Source organism: Oxyura jamaicensis, chromosome 7, assembly GCF_011077185.1.
Source record: "Oxyura jamaicensis isolate SHBP4307 breed ruddy duck chromosome 7, BPBGC_Ojam_1.0, whole genome shotgun sequence".
NCBI lineage: Eukaryota > Metazoa > Chordata > Aves > Anseriformes > Anatidae > Oxyura > Oxyura jamaicensis.
Window position 1 is genome coordinate 20,593,706 of NC_048899.1, and position 17,405 is coordinate 20,611,110.

Below are 17,405 nucleotides of genomic sequence, written 5' to 3' on the forward strand. Positions count from 1 at the left end.
AACAAACACTTGACCCTACATCTTTTAAGGTTTGGTAAGTAAGCCACCAGTAGTGATTTTGCAGTTATCGAATGATACATGCCCTAGAGCACAGAAAGCAATAGCCTAATTTTCAGCTGGGGCTTTAAAATTTGCAGAATCTTTTTTTCACCTTTATGAACTCAATGGAGGCCACAATTCATAAGTGTTTGAGATTCTTACATCACTTCCTCAAGAAGATATTTATAAGGTGATTTTGTATTTGATATAATTTGTACTTTGGGTGAGGATGTAGTAAAGGATTCTAAGGCCATCATGTTCTGAAGAAACATGAGAAGTAGATAAAAATGTTTTATCTACATATTTACCTAACCTTCCTAATCAGTTTGTAGTAATAGTAAAAAAGACTAAATAGAATTACTTTGAGGGATCCATGAGTATGTCAGAAAATCAATAAATAAATAAAATAAAATAAAGCTTGAAACTTGGGTATTTGACCCTAAATAAGGTATTAAGCTTGAAAATCTGACTAAAAAATTGTTATTGTTAGTAGAAATTATTTCTGTGCACCCTATGTTCCAATGAAGGGCCATTTTTTTACATCTTAATGATTAGTCTATTGAAGTCGTTTAATTCTTCACCTTAGCAAGCACAGACTTGTTTAGATTGTGATGGTCCTGAGAAAACAGCCTCAGAGAGCTGTATATCATTTTTTCTAATGATAAGCTCAGTGATAAGTGCCAATGGATGAATTACAGATATAAGGTCCTTTTGCAGGAGGCTAGAAAGTATAGAAAACTTTTACAGTCCAGTATTTTTTCCATTATCCATCCTACCCTCTTACTCATGCCCTCTGAGCCAAAGAAGAATAATGTAAATAGTTCTGTTTTTCTGGGTTATGGGTAATACAATATAAACCTTTATTTTTTGCATCACTGATGTTTTCTGTCTCGTGTGAATATTACTGGAAGCACCAGTTTACTTTATTTAAAAAATAAATAGTGTTGTCCGTCCGCCCCCCCGTCCAACTCCATGTCAGCCTCCGCCCCCCCCCCCCCCAAAAAAAAAATCGAAACCCTGGTACTAAAAATCTTTAGTATCGATAACAAAGTTTTAATTCTTTCCTGCCCAAAAATACAGGCTAACAATATGTGCCATTGATACTACCAAATTTTACAGAATTTGTTGATCAGTCTGAGAAAATTTTCCAAAATTTTTACATAATTTGGAGTGTAAAGATCCCTGCCATTGGCCATATAAGCACACATTCTCTCTGTAAGAAATACTTCCTTTTGTGATCCAGCACAGCTCATGTTTTCTATGGAGATCTGCAAACTTTTTTATTGTTTGTTTTGTGTTTTGGTCTGATCTTGTTAGAGTATTTCTGTCTCTGAAGAAAAACATCAAAGCAGAGACAGTCTTGCTGGAGAAACCCTCTTCACAACTTTCACACTTCAGTGAACAAAGAGAACCAGGCTGTGTACACAAATAGATGTGTCTTCTGCCTTGATAATTTTATGGCATTATGCCTTTTCAACTTAAACTTAGTGTTTGGGTTCTTTGGTCAGTAGATCTGCAGGCCTGTTTTTATCCAGGAGAAAATGTGGCAAAACACTAGGTCTCTAGTATTACGTTATTCTGCTGTTACCAATATACGGAAGAAAACAGACCTTGATAACTGTAAAGCATAAAATCAGAAGATGAAGTCAAGGGCTGTAAGAGAGATTAGGATGGCTTCAAAGTTACAACAGGTTAGTATTTTAAAAAAATCAAGATAAAAGTTTATCTCCAAAAGGGAGTAAGAACATTCCTGATGATTATTTCTGATAAGGAAACGGAGGGGTGCAATTTCAGCTGTACTTCTAACTTCCCTGGAAATTAGTCATCAGGAGAAAATATTTATGTACTTCTAACAATAGCAAAGTAGTTTGGTAGATTTTTGTTTTTCTGTGTTCTAACTATGTTTGAATCTGCATTTGAATTTGTCTTTCAAGTTTATTCAGGGAAAAACATTTGGAATAGAAATCTTTGAAATCATGACTTACTCCTGATTTAGTGTCACTAAGGATATACAATGTATTTGTATATTATTTGAGTATAGAAAGATGAAACTAAGATTTTGGGCTCTTTGTCATATTTGCAGATTGTTTTCTATTTAGTATGCACAAATGCCCAAATAATACCTTACTTCTGCTAAAGAAAATCTGTTGCTGAAATATTTAAGCCTAATAAAAAGAGGCCTACGTTTCTACTGAATGCAGCAGAAACAATCCTATTTGATGGTTTGATACTGAATCATTGGTTCAATTATTTGCTCAGGCAACATTTAAAAATTACAAATTCTCCTACTGAGCTGAGTCTTCTGCTATGGCAATTACAGAATCAATTTTTTTCACAACTAAATTCTTCACTAATGTTTTTGCATAATGATGCAAATTGAATACTGTTACTGTTTCCTAATGATTTGCAGAAGGGATTAAGAAGAAAATTAATATGATGAGGGAGCATATTTTATTACAGAAACTTAATTAACTTGGGGGATTTTTTTTCCTCACTTCTTCAAGAACGGTAAAATCTTATGGTTTTGTGAATGTGAGTTGTGGAAAGCACAGATTTTATTTTAGATAGGTTGAACTGCAAGAAAGTAACATTATCTTCATGTTTTTCCATCTCCACAGTCTTTTCAAGTTGACTTCTTAATAATAAAAAGGAGTATACAACAGCTCTGATAGTTCTTCAGATCTTTTTCCTAGCTCTGACTGAAACATACTGTTTATAATAGAGCACTTTACTAATAAATACACAACTTGATATTTTAAAATTAGCATCTTTTTTTTTTTTTTTTTTTTTTTCCCCTTTTCACTCTAGTTATTCTAGGCCACACTGATAAATTTACAAAAAACAGTAATTTCAGTTTGCCTGGAAGGTGATATGCAATGACTATCATCTGTATAAATAAGTGACAACAGCATACACTTCAAGGAAGAGCCACTTTATCATGAGTCATCTTTCCTGTGTAAAGATATCCCTATTATTTCCATTTAGTGTTTCAGGTCGAAGTGCTGATTTCAACCAAACTCATGCCATTCCAAGAAATGCAAATAATATACCAAGACAGAAACAAGAGTAGTGTCTGTAAAACACATGAATTAATTGTCCTGACCTCTTTACATCTAGTAAGACCTCAGCTAAAATACTGGTGCACATTTGACTATCACCTCAAGAGATGAACTAGTAAAAGACAGCCTAGAGGAAAATGAATGATCTGAGTTTTGGAAACCAAGATCTACATGAAAAGATGGAAGGAAGACTGAAGATTATTTAACCTAAAGAAGAAAGGCAGCAATAATCAGTTTGCAAATATGTAAAAGGTGCTGCAGAAAGGCTGATTGGTTCTCCACATCTGTAAAGGTTATTAGAAGTTTACAGCCCTAACTGGCAACAGGAGGATTTAGATATTTGGAAACAATAAAGACAAGTGCTGGAATATTTTTGATAAGGTTGTGGATCATTAAAAGACTTTGAGAACAAGTTAAACATCTGTTAGGAATTACACAAACAAAATTGATCCTACCACTTGCAATCCCTTGCAGTCTGAATATTCCACATGGACTTTACATTATTCAGTTATGTGACACTTATTTCAGATTTATTGGTCCTCTAACACTACACTTTGATTTCACTATTGCACTGTAAATTGTCTGAATTACCCTTTTTTATTTTATTTTATTTTATTGGGGGGGGGGGGGGGGGCTTGTTGTCCCTAAATGTGGAAGTCATTGTATAGTGGATTTGCGATTTGCACCTCAGGAAAATCATGCTTGTTTTACTATTCCACTATTTCAAAAGAGTAAGACACCCACTATTTCAAAAGAGTAAGGCACCTCTTTTCCTTTAAGAAAAGAATTCCTTCTCATTTTAAGTTCACTTCAGGGTAATGCCAGCTGCTTTGTATGCTGTGTAAACAAAGTGTTTTGAAACCTCTGTTAGAAATGAAACCTGAAGATGATGGAGGTATAGCAATAACCATGAAGAGCATTCCCTTCCAGACTTGTTTCTGCAACTAACCTCTATGGAAAGGAATATGAAGGAACCAATGACCTGTAGCCTCAGGCTGCAAATACAACTGAGAAAATAAGTTTCTGTTTCAAACACTCAGATGAAGCAATCTACAACTAGTTGTCAAATATAAAAATGTACAGATTTGGGGCAAAGGAAATAGCTGTAAAAGTTCACTCAGTGCTGCCACCTATAAGGCATATTAAGTCTTTGATGCACAGAAAACATATCCTATTGTTAACGGATTATCTTAAAATGTATCTGAGGGATAGAGCCTCTATAAAAATAAAATAGAATAAAATAAAATATAAAATAAAATAAAATAATAAAATGTATGAAAAGTGAAAATAGGATCACTATATAAGATAAAATCTTTTAAAGTAGATAGAAATCAAAATTCTCATTGATAGTAACATAAAATTCTTATTTTTTTCTGAGCTGATCAAATCTTTGGTTCCAACCTTTCTAATTGGTTTGAGGGGGAGGAACTACAAATCAGTATTCAGCGGTGGCAACTGAGCTACAAAAGGCTATTTCTCAGCTGTACATAGCCTTTGCCATTGATATGATGGATAAACATTTAAACCACTAAAATGATACTGCATTCTATCAGTTGTAATAAATAATTAGAAGTAAGCTAATTACACTTACTGCTTAAAACAGGAGGGGATAAACAGCAGTGTATCTTACAAGCACCTCTGAAGAAAACCAGGAGACAAAATTATTGAGAAATTTTATGTTATGCTAGTTATTCCTGGTATTGTACTCAGTTGCTGGTAATAGTTATATGAATTTTCTTAAAGTTATATGCCTAAATAGTTGTGTACTGTTCACAGGCTACATTTAAAGGCTGGATGGATATTATGTATGCAGCTATTGACTCAAGAGATGTAAGTACTCCAAATATTTTAAAGAATCTTTTATTTATTTATTTATTTATTTATTTATTTTAGGGGTCTGCCTGTTAACAAGTGTGTATATATCTTCCAAAAGCAATTACTATCTATACAATAGAATGAAACAAATTTAAATGAACTAATATGAGATTCTGCTGTAGCAAATTGTGGTAGCAAATTGAATGCAAACTGCCAGATATTGTGAGTAATAGATGGAATGGACAAAAATACATTGGTGTGACATGGATATAAAGAATATTTTGTCCAAGACTGCTGCTTGTTCAGTTGGAATTTTCTACAGAAACTGTAAGAATTATATGTATATATATATATTTTTTTTTTCCTCAGGTATTACAGCAACCCAAGTATGAAGACAACCTGTACATGTATTTATATTTTGTCATCTTTATCATTTTTGGGTCATTTTTCACACTGAACCTGTTCATTGGTGTCATTATTGATAACTTCAATCAGCAAAAAAAGAAGATAAGTATTGTTTCATTTCTCTTCTAAAGATAGTGCAGAATACTGCCTTTCAGCAGGTGCATGATACATAGAATGTACACCTAAGGTTTGTTCAAAATTTTAAAAGCTGAAGAATACTGGGGTATAAAAGATGTTGTATACATTCACTTTGTAAGATTTTACACTATAGTGAATCATACACACCCTTCTGTTTTCAATGCTCAGTTTAGTCTTCCTCAAGTCATCTTCTTTTTCATGCTTAAACAAATGAAATATTGTTTTAGGCCCCTGATTTAGCTCTCTACATTAAAGCATTCATTATTTCTTCCTTTTTTTTTTCTTCATGATTTGTAGTGATTTTATCAGCACAAAAAGTGGCTACTTAGTTCTGAAAAATAAAGCCTAATTTCATCACACTACTACAGGTGCTGTTTTAATGATCCTGAGTATTCAACGGCTCACACAAGTTCTGTTTTGTGGCACTGAACAATCTGAAACTACACATTACAGGAGTGATTTGTAACTGCCTCAGGGCATTTTTTAACTGCCATAGTGTGGTTTTGAATAATTTCACTGGCATGGATGGTCAGAGTATCAGCTGCTTATCTTTAAAATCAACTTCTTGGATAAATGTCTAGATTGCCGACACCTTCATTTGATAACTATGAGATTTTTCCCAATTCTATCTTCTTGATTTTCAGAAAATGTCTGCCTATGCCAAAATACTCCATCTTCCAGGTTACATTTGAAATTGATCTGTAGCTCAAAACCATTATATTTGTTATCTTTCTCTCTGTTAATGTGTTAACTCTGTGAAGGTTAGCTTTATCTCTGGACTGATCATAAGGCAATGGGACCTAGATGACATTTTCTGTCAGTTCCATAAATTACAGGCACTTTAGATATTGAGTGGACCTTTAACATAACTCATCTGCAGTACTTCCATGTGGTGTGGAAAGACTAAGCAAATACAAGAGCTACAAAATCAGGTAGGATTCAAGTTGAGTATACACCTAATATTTATCAAATAGATGTAAAGCCTATCCTGTTTTACTTAGAAGAATAATCCTTTGGATCATTTGGATGTCAACTCTACCACAAAGCACATAACCAAAATCATTGCAAAGATGTGTACTTTATCTTTACTCTTATTTTACAAGACAGGCTGTCCCTGAGCACCAATGGACATCATCTGTCTTTTGAAATATTTGTGCCACTTGAATTTTCAGAAAAGAGAAGCATGCCCACTCCCTGGAAGTGTTAAAGGCGAGGCTGGATGGGCCTTTCAGCAACGTGGTTGAGGAATTACGTGATCTTTAAGATCCCTTCCAACCCAAACCATTCTGTTATTCTGTGATTTTATGCATACTTGATGCCTACCATTACAAATTCTTCTGTACCATTTTTGATCAAAAATAGTACTGACTCCACAGAAGTTTTTATCTGACTGCTGCTTCATCAAATATGGCTTAGGCAGTTAGGATTCTCCAAGCTGCTGAAGTCCTTTAACTTTCAGCTGATGTTAAATTAAAACAACAACAACAACAAAAACTGTGATCTGTGCCCAGATTCTGGAAGAGGTATAAACATTACTTAACAACCTCTGAATTCTCTGAAGACATTATGATCTAGTCAGATTATCTTTAAACACTGCCTGGCTTAATTTTGAATGTTTCAGTTTCAGAATCCATCAGAAATCTTTTCCACACTTAGAAAATCACAATACTGGAATTTCATCCAGCCATGTGAAAAAGGATTGGGAGGGATTAGTGTAAGGTATCATTTTTCTCATTAAATCTGCTTGCAGGTTATCTGGAGTATTTGGGGAATTTTAACCATCAAGACAATCACGATAACATCCATGAAAATCCACTTTTTTGAAATATAAGCACAACTATCCAAACAACTACATCTTTAGTCACTAATCTTGATTTTCTAAATGACTGACCAACATTTGCCTATCCAATAGAGAACAGCTACCTATAAGTTACTCGTACGCAGTGCTTTTTATAAACACTTGAAAGACGGATGTTCCTAAAGGTTTAACAAGAAGTATAACAATAAGTTTAACAAGACCAACTGCCGGGTCCTACACCTGGGATGGGGCAACCCTGGCTATACCTACAGACTGGGTGAAAAGACACCGGAGAGCAGCCCCGCAGAGAGGGATCCTGGGGTTGTGGTTGACAGCAAGTTGAATATGTGCCAGCAATGTGCCCTGGCAACCAGGAGGGCCAACCGTGTCCTGGGGTGCATCAAGCATGGCACTGCTACTCAGTCAAGGGAAGTGAGTGTCCCCACTCTGCTCTGCACTGGTGTGGCCTCACCTCGAGTACTGTGTGCAGTTCTGGACAACACAGTACAAAAAGGACATGAAACTGTTGGAGAGTGTCCAAAGAAGGGCTACAAAAATGGTGAAGGGCCTAGTGGGGAAGACGTATGAGGAATGGCTGAGGTCACTGGGCCTGTTCAGCCTGGAGAAGAGGAGGCTGAGGGGAGACCTCATCACAGCCTACAGCTTCCTCATGAGGGGGTATGGAGGGCGAGACACTGATCTATTCTCTTTAGTGACCAGTGACAGGACCCGAGGGAATGGTGTCAAGCTGCGACAGGGGAGGATCAAGCTGGGTATCAGGAAGAGGTTCTTCACTGAGAGGGTTGTTGTGCACTGCAACAGGCTCCTCAGGGACGTAGTCATGGCACCAATCCTGTCAGAGTTTAAGAAGCGTTTGCACTGTGCCCTTAGTCATATGGTCTGAATTTTTGGGTAGACCTGTGTGGTGCCAGGAGTTGGACTTGATGATCCTTATGGGTACATTCCACCTCAGGATATTCTATAAGGTGCGATTTTTAGAAAGTCATTTTTAGTTGAATTAAGAGTCTGTTTTGGTACAAAAATGACTAGCCCTGGTAAAAAATGACTTACTATTCGGATTTAGAGGCATTGTGCCAAGAAGGCATTTCAAAACAGTTACAAAAGGGGGCCACCTTCATCAGACATTACTCTTTTTAGTCTGTGTCTGGTACTAAATGTCTGACAAAAAAAGTATTGGGGCCTATGTATGTAATTGAGTTAGACGTCCTATTTATTATTACTGACAGTGTATGTAGGCCTATCTCCAGATATAATGAAGCTTTAAAATAAAAATTCACTAAATCATTAACTAAGCTTCATTGTACATGTTAGTATTAACTGAAGATAACTACTGGTAAGAGCAGTTCAAGCTTGTGCATATCATTCTCCTAGTGTCAGTTTATACTTGTGTCCTCACAGTAACACATATATAATAAAGTTAAAAATTTTTCAATACTGAATATAAAAATTTTTCATTACTGAATATAAATGTGATTATAACCAGATTTGATATTATGTTTTTACTTTGGAGGTCAAGACATATTTATGACAGAAGAGCAGAAGAAATACTACAATGCAATGAAAAAGTTGGGATCCAAAAAACCGCAAAAACCTATACCAAGACCTGGGGTAAAATTATTCCTATATATCAGGCCAATAGCTATTTATGAAAAGCAAATTTTTACTGATATAGACAGAGCCAATTTGTATTCATGTACAAATTACCATTAGCTGCTTTATCAGTCAGGAAAAATGAGTATTTTGCTCAGCAAACTATAAGCAACATATCTTCTTTTGAAAATTGTCTTTAAAATTACCTAACAACACTCTCTTGATTTATGATCCATCAGTCATAAACCTTATAAAGTCTCTACATCTTGAAAGCATTTGATGAATTCTTTTTAATGTATTTGCTGGATTTGCTGTAAAGTTTCCTGAAAATTTCAAGCAAAAATGTTAAAAGTAAAAAGCAACAATGAGTAGTCTGGACTAAGCTAAATGTTTTCCCATTCAATTATTTGAAGTAATTTTAAAAGGAATGGTAAGATAGTAAAGCCGAACAGAAGTTACAACACAAAATCAAAAGTGATCATATGATTTCCATGGATCCATTTTTATGGCTGTGCTTTAAGGAAGGACCATCTTTAATCACATGATCTCATTCTCTATTTCTTTGTAAGGGCTAATTTCACAGAACAGAAAGTGTATGAGCATGAAAAAAGAGGTAACAGTGAAATCAGAACCCGACAGAGCTAAACTTAATGATTCTGCCAGTTAGCATACAAACAAAAAGCAGACTGACCTCAACTGTTTCATTCACTTTGATTTGACTACTCCAGTTAAGTTACCTAGATATGTTTTCACAGAAGTTTCATAGGCTTTACTACATATATTTTCCTATTTTCTTCTAAAAGGAAAACAATTACAGTTTATATTGGATTTTTTTCTTTTCTCCTCAGAACAAATTCCAAGGCATGGTCTTTGATTTTGTGACACAACAAGTATTTGACATCAGCATCATGATTCTTATCTGTCTTAACATGGTTACCATGATGGTAGAAACTGATGACCAGAGTAAAGAAATGGAAAATATTTTATACTGGATAAACCTGGTGTTCATTGTCCTTTTCACTGGAGAATGTGTCCTGAAATTAATTTCACTCCGACATTATTATTTCACTATAGGCTGGAACATTTTTGATTTTGTAGTTGTCATTCTCTCAATAGTAGGTAAGTTGTATTTATTAACCTAAAAAAACAGTAAAATAAATATAAGGTGAACTTTTACTCAATAGAGCTATGCAGCTGGCTTTTGCCATTGCAAGGTTTATAACTAAGTCATGCAAGTTTTCATTTTATCTAATAACATACCTAATCCAGCTATCATAATTGTAATCATTCAACATATATCGCACAAGCAAATATTAAGTATAGCTGGTAACAGAAATTATGCAAGAATACATGGAATATCTTTAATTGCTACACAGGACATCAATTTTAAAACTGTTTTTTCTAAATTACCACTATAATATGGAGATTAAGTGGTAATATATCTTTTCTTTTTCTTTTTTCTTTCTTTTTTTTTCCATATTTTAGGTATGTTTTTAGCTGAGATGATTGAAAAGTATTTTGTGTCCCCCACTTTGTTCCGAGTCATCCGACTTGCCAGAATAGGTCGAATCCTTCGTCTCATTAAAGGTGCTAAAGGAATCCGCACTCTGCTCTTTGCTTTGATGATGTCTCTTCCTGCTTTGTTCAACATTGGTCTGTTGCTGTTCCTGGTCATGTTTATCTATGCGATATTTGGCATGTCCAACTTTGCCTATGTTAAGAGGGAAGCTGGGATTGATGACATGTTCAACTTTGAAACATTTGGCAACAGCATGATCTGCCTATTTCAAATCACCACATCTGCTGGCTGGGATGGTTTGTTAGCCCCAATTCTGAACAGTGGGGAGCCGGACTGTGACCCAAACAAAGCTCATCCGGGGAGCTCTGTTAAAGGCGACTGCGGCAACCCTTCCGTTGGGATTTTCTTCTTTGTCAGCTACATCATCATATCCTTTCTGGTAGTGGTGAACATGTACATTGCTGTGATTCTGGAGAACTTTGGTGTTGCCACTGAAGAAAGTGCTGAGCCCCTGAGCGAGGATGACTTTGAGATGTTCTATGAAGTCTGGGAGAAGTTTGATCCAGATGCAACACAATTTATGGAATTTGAGAAACTGTCTGATTTTGCAGCAGCACTTGATCCACCTCTTCACCTACCCAAACCAAACAAAGTCCAGCTTATTGCAATGGATCTGCCCATGGTAAGCGGTGACAGAATTCACTGCCTTGACATCTTGTTCGCTTTCACAAAGCGTGTCTTGGGGGAAAGTGGGGAGATGGATGCCCTCAGAATACAAATGGAAGACCGATTTATGGCATCAAACCCTTCAAAAGCTTCCTATGAACCAATTACAACAACATTAAAAAGAAAACAAGAGGAAGTTTCTGCTGTCATTATTCAGCGTGCTTACAGACGTCACCTTTTAAAACGAACAGTAAAACAAGCTTCCTTTATCTATAACAAAAACAAAATGGAAGGAGGAGCTGGTCAGGGTATGAAAGATGAAATCCTTATTGACAAGTTAAATGAAAACTCATTTACAGAGAAAACTGATATAACCGCATCAACGGCGGTTTGTCCACCTTCTTACGATCGTGTAACAAGGCTAGTCAAAGAAAAGCACGAAAAGGAAGACAAAGATGTTCAGAAATAAAAATAAATAGCAAGCAAAATCATCTATGTACAAAACAGTTCATAGCCTGTAAGGGTGATGTGTTTGTGTCAACAGGACTCCTGCTGGAGGTCTATGCCAAACTGACAATTTTTACAAATATACTGTACATTAAAGGTCAGTGCCTATTAAAAGACAGTGACCCCTTGTCAGTAACTGTGACCATGACATGGGGAAACAACCTTGACAGGAGGTTGCTGTTCTCACTACCAGCTGACACTGCTGAAGAGGAGAGAAAAAATGGCTACTCAGACTGTAGGGACCAGATAAAGGGGTGCAAACCAAGTAGTTGTGTGTTTAGCATAAAACAACACAATAACTCTACTATCTACTATATCTACTGTTCTCATTTCAACTGCCACGTCATATTTTTACAAATCTGTGTTGGTGGATTCATCTTTTTTTGATTATTATTATTCATATGTTGTTTAATATATGTGACTATTTTTGTAAAGGGGGCTTCTGTTGGGGAAGGGGGTCAAGCACTACTTTACAGGTATAAGAGCCAGGTGTTCTACTATGCGACTAATATACACACACAAACGATTTGCATGAAGGCATGCTGCACTTATAGATCATGCATGAAAATAACATTAAGTCACAAAGAACAACTGATTTTAGCTCAGTGTTTCTGGAACGGAATAATAAATTCTGAGGTGCTTAATTAATGTATTCATGTTGTATCATGTCCAAACCAGTCTTGGTATGCCTGTAAAGTCCCCTGTAACTCACAAGAACAGTAAAACCAGATTTTATTTATTTTATTTTATTTTATTTTATTTTATTTTATTTTATTTATTTTTGCACAGACCATTACGTTTCAGAAAATGCAAACTTCTTCCTAGGTCTGGAGTCACACATTCTGTATTTGTCAAATGTCCTTCTGCACACAAAATGAACCTGCCTTCGAATCACCAAAATAATCAGAAAGAGCCCTTTACAATGTTGTTCTGCTTTATCCTGCAGTATTGTTTAGCCATCTTCAGCTCTCAGTAAGGTTGATGTTGTGTATGTTAATGAAAAGCCCTCTGCTGTGTAAATAGTAATTTTTAACCTGTGGTGCATGTTTGAGCAAACAGATAATGATGACCTGACCACATTTATTGCATCAAATATGTACCACAATAAGTGTAGTCTGCAAGCTTTCAACAGGTTAAACTACGTATTATCTACCATTATAGATAGTTTGGATGCTATCAATGCATGTTTATATTGCCTATGCTGCTGTTCCTTTGACCGTCCAGGATTCTTAAATATGGGAAGCCATACATCAGAACTAAATGAAATAAACTATTCAACGAGACCTCATTCCTCCATACCATTAAGCAATATTTTGCAGCTATTTAGGAGCTTATTTGATTTACATTTTTGAATTTTCAGTGAAAATCATATAGTGTATATCCAATCTGTACAGATGTTTAAAAATACTAAACCTGTTGAAAATAGTATTAGAATTTTATAAGCAAATATAAATACTGTAAAAATCATTTTAATTTATTTTTCAGCATTATGTACATAAAATAAGAACTGAATTTTATCTTCAGGTTGATGTCACACCATTTTTATTTTTTTTTTTTACTTTATGTCCATAGCACTTTTCCACAGAACTCCAGAGAACAAGATGTGACTAAGAGAACAGATAGCTGTCTTACTTTTTAATGTATTTGCAAACATGTCAATACTTTCTGCAAAGTAAGTTCATAATTTGCTTTTAAAACTCTTAAGTTTTTTTTTTTTTTTTGCAGTTGAAAAAAGATGTGAAGTTTTAATTGAATGTCTAAGCAGTGCCTGCATCACAAGTTTTCAGATACACTCTTCCTTTCACAGAATCTTTTTTTCCTCATATTTACTCACCTATGTTTTTATTATTATTATTATCCACACTGCACTAGAACAGTTTTAAATGTTATCTTGGGTCCACTGTATTTTTTCACAAAGAGAAAGTAGCAAAATTGTATAATCAAACACATCAGGACATTTTATGTTTCTTACACAGGAAAATTAAATATAGATTACTTTTATTAAGATTATTGACTAATACTATATTAGTGAACTGCATGCAGGAAAATGCTACTATTACTCTAACTGATGCTAAATAACATTATTAATGCGCCAAAATAATAAAGATTACATTTTTTATTGTATGTTCCTATTGTCTTTATTATCTGACATTAATTTCAAAAAGGTATGTTTCCAAAAATTTCTAATTTTTGCATGTTATACACTGAATATGATGATTCTATTTATTTCTACAATACTGCACAGATTAAGTCCGTGAGTTAACGGAGCCACTCCATGCACTGGAGTCATCAACAGCCAAATATTAGAGCTGTCCAGAATGCGTCCTAGGAGGTTCACAGCATTTTCAGGAATGTGAAAAACTGAACATTCTTGAACTTACATAGAGAAAACAAGGACTGAAAATAGTACTAGATACATGGTATTCCCAACTTTGGACTTGAGAACCAGTTTATTCTTGCTAACAGCTACTCACAGATAGGATACAGAACACCTCATATTCAAGAGCATTTCTGAAAAAGGTAAACCTGCATTGTAGTAAATGACCTTTTTTTTTTTTTTTCAGATTTTTTTAAAGAACCTTTCTGAACTATGTCATCTGTGATATTTCAATCATCATTTCAATACTCATATTGACAAAAGCAAATGCAGGTGTGAAGTGGGCCTCTCACTTATTCCTTATCAATCGCTTCAGTGAATTTATGAAGACATTAATTTTCTATGTTTACATTATTTTACATTGCATTCCCTTACAAGTTACAATGAAAAAAGTCAATGTTGAACACTGAACTTAATATAAAACCAGTCTGTGAGCTATCATATTCCACATTCCTGAGCTATTTATGTAGAAATAAAATTGCATCTTTCCTCAAACTTGTTACAGATCTTTTGAGGGAATAAATAAAAATAAAAATAAAATAATAATAATAATAAAGTGTTTCTCCCATGTACACAATTCAATTTCTCCTTAAAGTTGTCCTCAAATTAATTATGAATAAAAAAGTCTAAAACTTTGACAGAAAACTTATCAAAGTAAAAAAAATAAAATAAAATAAAATGCAGATTGCAGGTAATAGCAACACAAGAATAATTGTTTCTTGTACCTATTTACCTATTTTAGGTTATCAGTGTTGAAGAAGCTGAAACATTACTTCAGAGTACTGAAGTAATGTTTCTCTTAAAAAAATTAATGGATTCATTAATTTTTCAAAATTAATGGATTCTTCAAAATTAATCCTCTTCAAAAATTAATGGATTAAAATTAAATTTTCTCTTCAAAATTAATGTATTATTTATTATTTTTTGAAGGATCATCAAAGAAGAACAATTATTCTCATATATCACTTTTTTAGCAACTTCCTACTTCATGAAAAGTGTGTGACAGAGTTGAGCCGTATGTGATGAATTAATTTTAAAAGCTTACTCTGAAAGCTGTCTCCTCTTGAAGAATCATTGTCATCTACTAATTCAGTGCAAGACTGGTTTGCCTCCTTGTATTAAATAGCATTACTGGTGGTTTTCACTTACATGTTAGATGGACAAGACATCCATTCTAAAGGAAAGTTATTTAGGAATGATTGTTGGAGGTGTCTGGAAATGGCAGACAGTGCCTCCATGTCGAGTGAAAAACTTGAATTTTACTAGATTTAACGTCTCTAATTCGCCGTGAGGGAAGAAAGGAGAATCACTTTCTGTATTTGATTTTATTCTGTTCTATTGCTATTTCATTTCTAGAGAGAAGCTTTACATAGCTTGAAGTGCTCAATATTGTTGTATTGGAGTGTGGGTGAGTTAGTTTTATGCCCAGAAAAAAAAAAAAAAAAAAAAAAAAAAAGGCAAGAAGATAAAAAATTTCTCAAAGCCTTCCATTCCAAACTGAGACAGTAACTGATGTAAATACTCAAGGAAGCGAGTCAGTGGCATTTATGGTGAAATTCCTTCTTAGCCCACTGCTTCTTTCATCTACCTGAGCTTAGGCCTCAGGCCCAGGCCCAGCGGCTGAGGCCTGCAGCACCAGCAAGGGTGCTTCTAGGGGTCAGGATCAAGGTGGCTCCTCACTGGCCATACCTGAAGGGCCAGGACAGCGCAACTACAGAGTGTATGGAAGATAGCTTCCTGATCCAGCTGGTTAGTAAGCCTACAGGGCAGGGTGCCCCGCTAGACCTGCTGTTCACAGAGAAGAACTTGGGGGAGATGTGGTGGTTGGAGCTGTGACAAAGTGACCACTAAATGGCAGAGTTCTCTACTCCTGGAGAAGTCAGGAGCAAGGTCAGTAAAACTGCTATCTTGGACTTCCAGAGGGCAGACTTTGAACTGTTCAGGACACTGGTAGGGAGGGTCCCTAGGGAGTCAGTCCTGAAGGGCAGACGGGCTCAGGAGGAGCAAGCTGTCCCTGTGTGCTGTAAGATGAGCTGGAGGGGAAGAAGAGGGGCGTGGCTGATCAGGGAACTTGTGTTGAGTTTCCAAAGGAAAAAGAGAGTTTATTTCTAGTGGAAGAAGGGACAAGCAGCTCGGGGAGAGCACAAGGAAGTTGCTAGCATATGTAGGGAAAAATCAAAAATGCTAAAGACCAGCATGAGCTCAACCTGGCCACTATGGTAAAATATTTTTATAAATATATTAACAGTAAGAAAAAGGCCAAGGAGAATCTCTGCCCCCTACTGTATGTGGTGGGGAACATGACTACTGAGGATAAGGAAAATGCTGAGATTCTCGATGCCTTCTTTACATCTGTCTTTAATAGTCAGACCAGTTATCCTCAGGGTATGCAGCCTTCCGACCTCGAAGTCTGGGACAGAGAGCAGAAGAAACCCCCCACGATTCAGGTGGAAACAGTTAGAGACCTGCTGCTCCACCTGGACTGTCACAAGTCCATGGGGCCAGATGGGATCCACCCGAGGGTGCTGAGGGAGCTGGCAGATGTCATTGCCGATCCACTTTCCATCATCTATCAGCAGTCATGGTCAACCGGAGAGGTCTCAGGTGATGGGAGACATGCTAATGTTATGTTCATCTGTACGAAGGGTCGTAAGAAGGAACCAGGGAACTACAAGCCTGTCAGCCTGACCTCGGTGCCAGGAAAGGTGATGGAACAGGTCATCTTGAATGCAATCATGCAGCATATATGGGACAATCAGGGGATCAGGCCGCCGTCAGCATGGGTTCATGAAAGGCAAGTCCTGCCTGACCAGTTTAATCTCCTTCTATAACTGGGTGACCCGCCTGATGGTTGAGGCAAAGGCTGTTGATGTAGACTACATAGACTTCAGCAAGACCTTTGATATGGTCTCCCACAGTATTCTCCAGGAAAATCTGGCAGCCCATGGCTTGGACAGGCACATTGTTTGCTGGGTTAAAAACTGGCTGGATGGCCAGGCCCAGAGAGTAGTGTATGGAGTGAAATCCAGATAGCGACTGTTATAAACTTGCTCTCAATTAATTGACAGAGAGGGTCGTGTCCAATAATGCAAATGATTTTATTAAGTAAGCAGCCAACAAGCAAAACAGCGCTGGGCGGCCAGGGAGTCTCAGGCTCTACCAACGGCGCGTGCCCACCCTCCCCCAGAATCTTCCTTTTATCGCCTGGTGGTTCCGGTATACGTGACACATCCTGGTATGTTCTGCGGCTGCGCATGCTGTTGCCAGGGGGTCGGCTTGGTCCCTTTGGTGGTCGTGAAGATGAAGGCCATAGTCTTCCTCTGCATTGTGACTCAACTTCTTTTCCCTTATCTGGTCATGTTGGCCCAGCATGAAGCAGGAAGGCAGGATGCTGCCAAACTAGTTAACAACTTATCAAGAAGTGGTTACATGAGCCTTGCAACAGTGACTTTAAGCAGAAGATGAAAGAAG

At 36.3% G+C, this 17,405-nt stretch overlaps 1 protein-coding gene across 6 annotated transcripts in view; it reads left to right on the forward strand.

Moving 5' to 3' along the window:
- Window positions 1-13,681, forward strand: part of SCN1A (sodium voltage-gated channel alpha subunit 1) — a 96,110-nt gene extending 82,429 nt beyond the window's left edge. For all 6 annotated transcript variants that reach the window (XM_035331319.1, XM_035331323.1, XM_035331320.1 and 3 more), the window contains 5 exons: window positions 4,875-4,928; window positions 5,283-5,420; window positions 8,779-8,883; window positions 9,714-9,984; window positions 10,351-13,681. In XM_035331319.1, the coding sequence (XP_035187210.1) occupies window positions 4,875-4,928; window positions 5,283-5,420; window positions 8,779-8,883; window positions 9,714-9,984; window positions 10,351-11,519 (1,737 nt within the window). In that variant the 3' untranslated portion in view covers window positions 11,520-13,681. The remainder of the gene's footprint in view (window positions 1-4,874; window positions 4,929-5,282; window positions 5,421-8,778; window positions 8,884-9,713; window positions 9,985-10,350) is intronic.
- Window positions 13,682-17,405: the final 3,724 nt, after the last annotated feature.